Below are 12,203 nucleotides of genomic sequence, written 5' to 3'. Positions count from 1 at the left end.
TAGCCGGGCGTGGTGGTGGGTGCCTGTAGTCCCAGCTACTCGGGAGGCTGAGGCAGGAGAATGGCATGAACCCGGGAGGCAGAGCTTGCAGTGAGCCAAGATCACGCCACTGTACTCCAGCCTGGGCAACAGAGCGAGACTCCATCTCAAAAAAAAAAAGGTGGTTAAGTGGCCAGAAATAGACAAACAATGTTAGTTTTGGTATTTGTGTGGTGAAACGTGGTGTATGAATTTTTGTTTTTTTGTTTTTTGAAACGGAGTTTCACTCTTGTTGCCCAGGCTGAAGTGCAATGGTACGATCTTGACTGACTGCAACCTCCGCCTCCGGGGTTCAAGCAATTCTCCTGCTTCAGCCTCCCGAGTAGCTGGGATTACAGGCGCCCGCCACCACGCCCAACTAATTTTTGTATTTTTAGTAGAAATTATCTGCTTATAATTTAGCATTTGTTTAACGCATGTATTTAGACAGGAAGCAACGTAGTTTCATGGTAAAGAACATAGATTCTAGATCCAATTGCCTGTGTTCAGATCTCAGATCCACCTCTTATTAAATGAGACTTGAGACACATTGGCCCCTATATTCCTAAATTTTGTCATCAGTAGAAAAGGAACAATAATAAATATTTCATTGTTGTTACGAAGATTAAAGAAGCAAAAACGGACAGTTAACTGGTTCCTTGTAAGTACTCCAGAAACTGGGATAAAGGCACAGTTGTCAAAAGTGTTGAATATTTGTCATGTTATAACTTGGATGTCAAGACTCAATCTTAAAATTTTATTTTATTTTTTTTTTGAGAAGGAGTTTCACTCTTGTTGCCCAGGCTGGAGTGCAGTGGCACAATCTCGGCTCACTGCAGCCTCCACCTCCCAGGTTCAAGCCATTCTCCTGCCTCAGCCTTCTGAGCAGCTGGGATTACAGGGCATGCGCTACCACACCTGGCTAATTTTGTATTTTTAGTAGAGACGGGGTTTCTCCATGTTGGTCAGGCTGGTCTTGAACTCCTGACCTCAGGTGATCCGCCTGTCTTGGCCTCCCAAAGGGCTGGGATTACAGGTGTGAGCCACCACTCCTGGCCACAAATTAATTTTTTTTGTTGTTTTTTTTTTTGTTTTTTGAGACGGAGTCTGGCTCTGTCGCCCAGGCTGGAGTGCAGTGGCGCGATCACGGCTCACTGCAAGCTCCGCCTCCCGGGTTCCCGCCATTCTCCTGCCTCAGCCTCCAGAGTAGCTGGGACTACAGGCGCCCGCCACCGCGCCCGGCTAATTTTTTTTTGTATTTTTAGTAGAGACGGGGTTTCACCGTGGTCTCGATCTCCTGACCTTGTGATCCACCCGCCTCGGCCTCCCAAAGTGCTGGGATTACAGGCGTGAGCCACCGCGCCCGGCCCACAAATTAATTTTTTAAAGCAAACAAAACTCTGAGGCATTAATGTAAAATTTTTAGAGTCCTAGGCAGAAATAAAAACAGGATGCCAGAGAACCACATTTTTAAAAAAAGTTGTAATGAAGTAGTTTTTTAGAGAAGAGTCCCCTTTTCTTTTGGTGGGCCCTCTTACAATTCAAGAGCTACTTGAGAAAGTGTTTATGGACCTGTGCCTGGCCTGGTGAAGGTCCCATTGGTTGCACTTCCTTCACCAAATAGCAATAGAGATGTAAATCTAGTAATGGGACCAAGATAAGTGGAATTATGTGAGAGGTGTGTTTTGGTGGGTTGGGGTGTTGGAGGCGCAAGATAGCTGAAATTATTGCCATATCTCTTTTTGTTCTTCCCCTTCTCTCGCCTAGCATTGATTTTTTTTCAGCTATTGTAAATGATAAGGACTGTTACAAGTTTGATTTGTTAGGTTCTATCTGGATAGCTATCCTTTAAAATAATTGCAGTGCCATTTTGTTGAATTTGATTGTGTTAACTGTCTCAGGTTTAAGGTTTTAATGATTCCCTTTTTGAAATTGAATGTATGGGCAAGTAGTTCTATGAAACGCCTTAATCCTGTATGATATTATTCCTTTAACATATAGTCTGTCTTCAAGGATAGAAATTTTGACCCAGTATTCCCTCTACTTTGAAGATCCATGACGGGGACCTAAATATATTTATTTATTTATTTATTTTTTATTTATTTATTTTTTGAGACAGAGTCTCGCTCTGTCGCCCGGACTGGATCTCAGCTCACTGCAAGCTCCGCCTCCCGAGTTTATGCCATTCTCCTGCCTCAGCCTCCAGAGTAGCTGGGACTACAGGCGCCTGCCACCTCGCCCGGCTAGTTTTTTTTGTGTGTGTGTATTTTTTTAGTAGAGACGGGGCTTCACCGTGTTAGCCAGGATGGTCTCGATCTCCTGACCTCGTGATCCGCCCGTCTCAGCCTCCCAAAATGCTGGGATTACAGGCTTGAGCCACCGCGCCCGACCTTATATATATATATTTAAAAAAAAAAAAAAAAAAAAACTGAAAAAAAATGAAAGGAAGCAGATAAGTGTGTCATAAAGCCATTTGATTACATGTTTTTAGAAGTGAAAGTAACTGTCGTTGTAACACTAGTGAAAATACTGGCCAGGTGCAGTAATGACTGTAATCCACTTTGAGAGGCCGAGGAAGGTGGATCACTTAAGGTCAGGAGTTTAAGAACAGCCTGGCCAACATAGTGAAACCCCATTTCTACCAATAATACAAAAATTAGCCAGGCAGGGTGGTGTGTGTCTATAGTACCAACTACTCAGGAGGCTGGGGCACAAGAATTGCTTGAACCTGGGAACCTGGGAGGTGGAGGTTGCAGTGAGCCAACATCACACCACTGTGCTCCAGCCTGGGCAACAGAGCGAGACTCTGTCTCAAAAAAAAAAAAAAGTAATACTGATAAATATATATAGGTAAAAGTTCAATGAAGAAACTATACAGGTTATAGAAATAAGAGTTATTATCTTTACAGAAAAAGGTATAGTATATATATCAGCCCATTCTTGCACTGCTATAAAGAAATACCTGAGACTGGATAATTTATAAAGAAAAGAGGTTTGTTGGGCGCAGTGGCTCACGCTTGTAATCCCAGCACTTTGGGAGGCCAACGCGGGCAGATCACCTGAGGTTGGGAGTTTGAGACCAGCCTGACCAACATGGAGAAACCCCATCTCTACCAAAAATATAAAAATTAGCTGGGCGTGGTGGTGCATGCCTGTAATCCCAGCTACTTGGGAGGCTGAGGCAGGAGAATCACTTGAATCTGGGAGGCAGAGGTTGCAGGAAGCTAGGATCGCGCCATTGCACTCCAGCCTGGGCAACAAGAGTGAAACTGCATCTCAAAAAAAAAATAAAAAGAAAGTTTAATTGGCTCACAGTTCTGTGGACTATACAGAAAGCATGGCAGTATCTGCTTCCGGGGAGCCCTGAGGGAGCTTTTACTCATGGCAGAAGGCAAAGGGGGAGCCACCTGTCTCACATGGCAGTAGCAGGACCGAGAGAGAGATGGGGGGAGGTGCCACACACTATTAGCCAGATCTCATGAGAACTCTATCACAAGAACAGCATCAAAGGGGTGGTGCTGGCCGGGCGCGGTAGCTCAAGCCTGTAATCCCAGCACTTTGGGAGGCCGAGACGGGCAGATCACGAGGTCAGGAGATCGAGACCATCCTGGCTAACACAGTGAAACCCCGTCTCTACTAAAAAATACATAAAAACTAGCCGGGCGAGGTGGCGGGCGGGCGCCTGTAGTCCCAGCTACTCCGGAGGCTGAGGCAGGAGAATGGTGTAAACCCGGGAGGCGGAGCTTGCAGTGAGCTGAGGTCCAGCCACTGCACTCCAGCCCGGGCGACAGAGCGAGACTCCGTCTCAAAGAAAAAAAAGGGGGTGGTGCTAAACCATTCATGAAGGATGCACCCCCATGATCCAGTCACCTGCCACCAGGCCCCACTTCCAACACTGGGGATTACAGTTGAACATGAGATTTGTGTGGGGACACAGATCCAAACCATATCAGTATATTATAAACCAAAAGGAATTTTTCATGAATTCAAGAAGCTAAGTAGTGTACTAAGAATCTTTACAAGGTCCAGATAGCCAGTACCCTACTTTTCTAGAAAGAAGGAAGAGCCCTTTCTTTAAAACCTGTCCTTTAAAGTTGACTTATTAGAATATTTAGAAGAATAAGTTAAAGGAACATTCAAAAATTTCTAACTTCCTGTTGTCATTTCCAGGAAATACCTGTGGTCTTTCCTAATTGATGTTAGAATGTTCTATGCTTGAAGAGGGCTTCAGGTGATGACACCTGACAGTGGGAAAATGTTTTTGGAATGCCAACTGCCAGAACTGTGGGCAACAGTAATGAAGAGTCACAAAACATCTTTCCTGATTTTTTTAAAAGAACTTTTCATATACTCTTAAGGCAAGGAAATAGCATTTTTGTTACCAAACCGAATAGGGCATGTCAACTTTTTCTTTACTTCTCAGAAGCCCTTGATCTCTATAGGATAGATTTGATAGGAATATGAGTGAATCCTTTCCCTGCTGGATTTCTGTGCTGGGAGTAAAGTAGGCTGAGAGTTATTATCTCTTGGTACAGAACATTAGAGAAAAGAAAGATGGCTGCGCTCTATTAGCATTAGTATAGAAGGATTTAAATTTATTTCATTATGTCAGAGGCTACTGAACTTAATGTAATCAGTGACTTTATGCCCCCTTTGCGTTCAGTAAGGAATGCATAAGTTAATGATAGATATGGCCGGGTGTGGTGGTTCACACCTGTAATTCCAGCACTTCTGGAGGCGGAGGCAGGTGGATCACTTGAGCCTAGAAGATCAAGACTAGCCTGGCCAACATGGCAAAACCCAACCTCTACAAAAAATACAAAGAAAATTAGTTGGACGTGGTGGCACTCACCTGTAGTCTCCCCTGTAGAGTGAGGTGGGAGGATGACTTGAGCCCGAGGATGACTTGTGATCCACCCGCCTCCGCCTCCCAAAGTGCTGGGATTACAGGCATGAGCCACTGCACCCGGCCTTCATTTTTGTTTTTTAATGACCTAACTGAAGTCTGTTTAAGCTTCTTAAAATCCTTGTTGGTAGACTGGACACGGTGGATCACGAGGTCAGGAGATCGAGAACATCCTGGCTAACATGGTGAAACCCTATCTCTACTAAAAATACAAAAAAATGAGCCGGGCATGGTGGCGGGCGCCAGTAGTCCCAGCTACTCGGGAGGCTGAGGCAGGAGAATGGCATGAACCCGGAAGGTGGGGCTTGCAATGCGCCGAGATTGCACCACTGCACTCCAGTCTGTGCGACAGAGTGAGACTCTGTCTCAAAAAACTATTTGCCAGGCGTGGTGGCTGACGCTTGTAATCCCAGCACTTTGGGAGGCCTAAGTGGGTGAATCACGAGGTCAGGAGTTCAAGACCAGCCTGACCAACATGGCAAAACCCCGACTCTACTAAAAATACAAAAATTAGGCCGGGTACTGTGGCTCACGCCTGTAATCCCAGGACTTTGGGATGCCAAGATGTGTGGATCACCTGAGGTCAGGAGTTCGAGACCAGCCTGGCCAACATGGTGAAACCTCAACTCTGCTATAAAAGAGAAAAAAAAAAATCCTTGTTGTTTACTGTTAATATAAAGGTAAGTAAAACTTACAAAGCTGTAGGCATTACAGTATAAATTCTTAGAATTTTCTCATGTTTTGGCATCTCATGTTTCTCTCAACCCTTTGCTTTTATCCTCTACTAATTTACACGATTTTTTTCATTCTAGTACTCTTATCCATCTGTTCTCTGTTGTGTGATCCCAATCCAGATGATCCTTTAGTGCCTGAGATTGCTCGGATCTACAAAACAGATAGAGAAAAGTAAGTATGGCCTCAAGATGGAAAGTTGTCTGTGGTGGGATGGAGATGTTTGTCACAAATCTTTCTTGTTTAAGGGCTGAATATGGGCCAAATATTTAAAGTGAAGTCCTAATATACTCTCCCGGGGCTAGAAAAGAAGAATATATGCATTGAGTATTATTATAAGTAGATGATGCCAGTCTTATTATCCCTGATTGTTTCATGGGACTCCTTTTGTCTACAAAAACTTTTTTTTTTTTTTTTTGAAACAGGGTCTCACTTTGTCACCCAGGCTGGAGTGCAGTGGTGCAGTCTTGGCTCACTGCAACCTCCGCCTTCTGGGTTCAAATGATTCTCATGCCTCAGCCTCCCGAATAGATGAGATTACAGGTGCGGGCCACCACACCAGGCTCATTTTTTTTGTAGTTTTAGTAGAGACTTTCACCATGTTGGCCAGGCTGGTTTCGAACTCCTGACCTCAAATGATCTTCCTGCCTAGGCCTCCCAAAGTGCTGGGATTACAGGTGTGAGCCACCATGCCCATACAAAAACTTTCCTATGGTATATTTTTCAACAGCTTAATGTCTTATGCTTGGCTTTTGATATATAAAGCATTTTTCATCAAGTACCCATTTGCCTGCTTTGTGAATTTGTATTTGTGAATTAATGGGAAAAGAGAATTGATTTTCTACCATTTGACATAATCTAAAGGAAGAAAGTAAATAAATGCCATTAGGCATGAAAGCCCCAAATTTCTTTTAAAAACAAAACTTGATTGTAGAATTTGGGTGTTTTAGAATTGTACTATGAATTACTGAACAGTGGTCAAGATATCAAAAGAGATAGTAGCTGAAAGTGTTCTAGTAGCATTTATTCTTTTCTTTTTTTCTTTTGAGATGGAGTCTTGCTATGTTGCCTAGGTTGGTCTCAAACTCGTGGGCTCAAGTAGTCCTCCTACCTCAGCCTCTGGAGTAGCTAGGATGATAAGCATATACCACTATGCCTAGCACTAATAACATCTATTGTTTTATGTACTATTCAGTGACGTTATAAGAGGAAGTAGATAGGAGAGGGTAGATAGTTTTTTTTTTAGGGCCGGGCGCGGTGGCTCATGCCTGTAACCCCGGCACTTTGGGAGGCCAGGGTGGGCGGATCACAAGGTCAGGGGTTTGAGACCAGCCTGGCCAACAGGCTGAAACCCTATCTCTACTAAAACTACAAAAATTAGCCAGGCGTGATGGCGGGCACCTGTAATCCCAGCTACTCGGGAGGCTGAGGCAGGAGAATTGCTTAAACTCAGGACGTGGAGGTTGCAGTGAGCTGAAATTGCGCCACTGCACTCCTGCCTGGGCGACAGAGCAAGATTCCCATTACCAAAAAAAAAAAAAAAAAAAAAAAATTAAAATAGAAAGGATTTAAGAATTACTTGAATTCTACTGGATTAGAGAGGCATAGATACCTTTTTTGTTTTTAATGGAGGTAACACTGGGAATGGGGTATTCTAACAGTTGGTTCTTGCTTTTTCCTATTTGTGAATTTATTCACAAATTTTTTTGATTAGTGAACTGTTTTGTCCAATATTTAGAATTGTGGGCCTGAATGCTTACCGGAAGTCATTTCCCAAGTCAGCATGGAGTAATGTTGAACACTGTTGAACAGAACTTTCCTAAACCGCACTGCCCCCACCCTCTAACCCCCCACTTTTTTTTTTTCAGAGACAGGGTCTTGCTCTTCTGCCCAGACTGGAGTACAGTGGCACAATCGTGGCTCACTGCAGTGTCAAACTCATGGGCTCAAGTGATCCTCCCACCACAGCCTCCCCAGTAGTTAGGACTGCTAGTACATGCCATTACACCTGGCTAATTTGTTTTATTTGTTTGTAGGGACAGTATCTCACTGTGTTGCACAGGCTGGTCTCTAATTCCTGGCCTCAAGCAGTCCTCCCACCTCAGCCTCCCAAAGTGCTGTTGTTATAGGCATGAGCCACCATGCGAGGCCAGCATACCCATCCCCACCCCGCTTTGTTTTTGAGTCAGGGTCTTGCTCTGTTGCCCAGACTGGAATGCAGTGGCACAATCAACAGCTCACTGTAACCTCAATCTCCCAGGCTCAAGTAGTCCTCCAATCTGAGCTTCCCAAGCAGTTGGGACCACAGGCACATGCCATCACATCCAGCTAATTTTTTTTTTTTTTGAGACCGAGTCTTTCTCCATTGCCCAGGTGGAGTGCAGTGGTGCATTCTTGGCTTCCTGCAACCTTTGCCCCCCAGGCTCAAGTGATTCTCGTGCCTCCTGAGTAGCTGGGATTACAGGCGCACACCACCATTCTTGGCTAAATTTTGTGTTTTCAGTAGAGACAGGATTTTGCCATGTTGGTCAGGCTAGTCTGGAACTCCTGACCTCAAGTTATCCAGCCGCCCCAGCCTCCCAGAGTGCTGGGATTACAGGCGTGAGCCACCACACCCAGTCACCAGCTAATTTTTAAATTTTCTGTATCAATGGAGTATCCCTATGTTGCCCAGGCTCAGCATCCCTTTTTTTCTTTTTTAAAATTTAATAGAGATTAGGTCTTGATGTGTTGCCCAGGCTGGTCTTGAACTCCTGACCTCAAGCAGTCTTCCTGCCTTGGCCTCCCAAGGTGCCAGGATTACAGGCATGAGCTACCACACCTGACCTTATCTTTCTTTCTTTTTTTTCTAGCATCTTTTTTTTTTTTTTTTTTTGAGCTGAAGTCTTGCTGTGTCACCCAGTCTGGAGTGCAATGTCACGATCTTGGCTCACTGCAGCCTCCACCTCCCAAGTTCAAATGATTCTGCTGTCTCAGCCTCCCGAGTAGCTGGGATTACAGGTGAACACCACCACGCCCAGCTAATTTTTTTTGTATTTTTAGTAGAGACCGGATTTCACCATGTTGGCCAGGCCCGTCTCAAACTCTTGACCTCAGGTAATCCGCCCGTCTCAGCCTCCCAAAGTGCTGGGATTAACAGGCGTGAGCCACCGCACCCGGCCTAGCATCCCTTTTTTAATAGAATTATAGAACCATTTGCTCTGCTTACTTTATTCAAACATTCTTCTGAAGCAATAAACCCATTCATTTTGTCAACCGAATTGTTGAAATAAGTTCTACCAGAACCAGTTTTATTGATAGGAAAGTTGGGGTTTCCCCCCCCCTTTTTTTTTTGAGACAGAGCCTCACTCTGTCACCCAGGCTGTAGTACAGTGTTGCAGTATCAGCTCACTTCAACCTCTGCCTCCTGAGTTCAAACGATCTTCCCACCTCAGCCTCCTGAGTAGCTTGGACTACAGGCATGCGCCACCACACGCTGCTAATTTTTGTATTTTTTGTAGAGACAGGGTTTTATCATGTTGCCCAGACTGGTCTCAAACTCCTGGGCTCAAGTGATCCACCCGACTCAGCCTCCCAAAGTGCTGGGATTACAGGTCTGAGCCACTGCACCCAGCCTTATGTCAGTTTAATCATTATTAGTATATGAGTTCAATAACTATATAATGTAGAATCATGTAGTTTCAAGTACTTTAAATAAATGAATTGAGTTGATGTCTTCTGTAGCAATGGGCCAATCAAGTATAGAATAAGGTATATGCCAACAAATACTAAAATTTAATCAGAACTCTCTGTAAGTAGCAATTAAAGGAGACTTTCACATTTTACAGCTCCTTCCCATTATCATTGAATTAATGCTTATCAGAAATTTGGGATAGAAAGGGGCCTTTCCTTGAATGTCCTATGAATTACTCTCTTCAAGTTACTTGATGGGATAATGAATGGAATCTGTTGCTTACTGACTCCACACCTGTGTTAAGCCAAGCTTCTCTTTGTGTGTACAGGTACAACAGAATAGCTCGGGAATGGACTCAGAAGTATGCGATGTAATTAAAGAAATTATTGGATAACCTCTACAAATAAAGATAGGGGAACTCTGAAAGAGAAAGTCCTTTTGATTTCCATTTGACTGCTTTCTATGAGCCCACGCCTCATCTTCCCCTGTGCACATGTTTACCTGATACAGCAGTGCTGCGTGTTGTACATACTTGGAACAACAAACTAGAAATACTGTACTTCTGTACCAACATTGCCTCCTAGCAGAGAAGTGTGTGTGTGACAAGCCAGTTCTACAGGCATTACCTAGGTGTGAGACTAAAAGCTTTTCTTACTGACTTAAATTTGGATAACAGCAAGGTGTGAGGGGGGTGGTGGGTATGGTGTGAGCTTGGATGGGAAAGAAAAGGCTCCACTCACCTGTAGGAGATTATTTTTAAGTGGAATCCATTTAAACTCAAAACAGTTATGAAAAGCAAGGTGAAGAACATGAAACTGTGTCTGTATTCATTTTATTCCGAAGGAGCTACGTCTTAGGTGAAAGTTATGACCAACCAGATTAAACTCTACCCACATCCTGCATTTTAAGGTCTAAGTTTAACTGGTCAACATTTAAATGGATTGGAGCTATTAGTACATCAAGTGTGATGGGCTTTGTTCCCAACTCTTTTGCATTTCCCTACCCCTTCAACCTTTGGCCTTTCATCCCTTCTTCCTCTCTTCCATATTCTTTGGTTTGTATGTGGTTTCTCAGTTAATACATAGCTAATAGCTCTTATTTTTCTTATGTTTTTAACCGCTTAGGTCTATTTGGATGTAAGGGTGAAAATTCATTTGATGGAAATACTTGTGTATATTTAAAGACCCAGTTGCTCCTCTGGAGCTTGTACGTTCAAGAATGATTAATCTGTGTAATAAACTGATTACTACAGTCATTACATATAATTTTGTGTGAATAGGCTTTTTGATTTTTAAGAAGTTTGTCTAGTTGAGATTAGTGGTGGATTTTCTCCCACTTCTGAAATGTTCATTTATACTGGTTGCATTTCAAGATCATGAAACAATTCCAGTTACATAGTAAAAAGGATATCTTAAGAGTGATTTTATTGAACAAGATAGAGGCATAAGCTTAAGAGCATTTCCATGAAACTTAACACATGCAGCATTCCAGGAACCTGATTGTTAAATTCAATAAGAAATTTGCTTTATTAATGAAACTAAGCTGCGTTTCTTCAAAACCTTGTGACATTCCCTTGGTACACAGGACATAAAACACAGAGGCATTGCTATTTGGTAAGTTAAGCCTCTGTGATTGTAATCATAAAAGAGCAACATTGACCAAATCTGGGAAACAAGAGCACAATCTTGTTTGGAGAGTCTACATAATTACTTTGCACTAACATTTGCAGGATATTCATCCCATTTTAAATTGTACTGTATGTGGCTTTTTGAAGTCTTCCCTTGACTCGAGTAAAATATAGCTTGAAACTTGTAAACGACTGTGTTTGCCAGAAACATCAATCATGTGAACTAGGCAAGTTATCTTTTTTTTCCTTCTTTTCCTGATTGTAAACTAGGCCAACCTGAAAGCCATGGCTGATGCTCTAGCCATCAGGTTCTTTCAAATGCATCTTTACACTCTTGCACAAAAATTAAGGAATAAATGTCCACTGCTTTTGGTTTTAAACTTGTTCACCTTGTCTTATCTCTCACTGTCACTGCTCCTCCACCTTGGAACTTGTGTGATAAAACCCAAAACCTCTTACAGTTCTCTTATAAGCATTTCAGGGATGCTTATTAGCATCCTTGACTTTGCAGAAAAGGCTTAACTGTTAACAGTTGTGGGGAAAGGAGTTAGAATTTAGCTTAAGCCTAAAATCACCCTGTATTCTCAGTATTATTGGCAAGTGGAAATCCATCTTTTTTTTTTTTTTAAGAGAGAGACAGGGCCTCATTCTCTTGCCTAAGCTGGAGTGCAGTCAGAGTCATGACAACACAGCTCACTGTAGCCTCAACCTTCCAGGCTCAAACAGCCCCTACCTCAGCCTCCCAAGTAGCTGGGACTTATGGCACATGCCACCACACCTGGCTAATTTTCTAGAGACAGGAGTCTCACTATGTTGCCCAAGCTGGTCCTGAACTCCTGGGCTCAAGCGATCCTCTTGTCTCAGCCTCCCAAAGTGCTGGGACTACAGACATGAGCCACCATACCCAGCCTTCCATCAGTTATTGGCTTGCTATTAGCTATATACTGTTGACTGTGGGTCAGTTGCACAGATCCTGAAAGCTCATTGTATATTTGCCTGTCATCTTAGCATCCGTCTTATTACCATTTATGAGATCATAATATGGATATTTTCACAAGAATGTTCTTAAGTATTTTTAGGTGCCAAATAAAAGCCATCCTCCAGGTGTGCAGGTGCCAAATGAAGGGGTTTGGATGGTCACAAACAACATTAGGCCCTTGAATGCGTTTTGGTCTTGCCCAATTTGAGTATGAAGCTTCTTTGGTCCAGTCTGTGTATATGTACCTGGCCAGAATGAAAGCCCAGTG

General features: G+C 43.3%; 1 protein-coding gene across 3 annotated transcripts in view; it reads left to right on the top strand.

Moving 5' to 3' along the window:
* The window catches only part of UBE2D2 (ubiquitin conjugating enzyme E2 D2), a 68,283-nt gene extending 57,689 nt beyond the window's left edge, over window positions 1-10,594 (top strand). For all 3 annotated transcript variants that reach the window (XM_033181038.1, XM_033181037.1, XM_033181036.1), the window contains 2 exons: window positions 5,737-5,830; window positions 9,658-10,594. In XM_033181038.1, coding sequence (XP_033036929.1) covers window positions 5,737-5,830; window positions 9,658-9,703 — 140 coding nt within the window. In that variant the 3' untranslated portion in view covers window positions 9,704-10,594. The remainder of the gene's footprint in view (window positions 1-5,736; window positions 5,831-9,657) is intronic.
* The last annotated feature ends 1,609 nt before the right edge of the window (window positions 10,595-12,203 follow it).

Source organism: Trachypithecus francoisi, unplaced genomic scaffold (assembly GCF_009764315.1).
Source record: "Trachypithecus francoisi isolate TF-2019V2 unplaced genomic scaffold, Tfra_2.0 Lachesis_group2, whole genome shotgun sequence".
Taxonomy (NCBI): domain Eukaryota; kingdom Metazoa; phylum Chordata; class Mammalia; order Primates; family Cercopithecidae; genus Trachypithecus; species Trachypithecus francoisi.
This window is presented reverse-complemented; position numbering and strand designations above follow the sequence as displayed.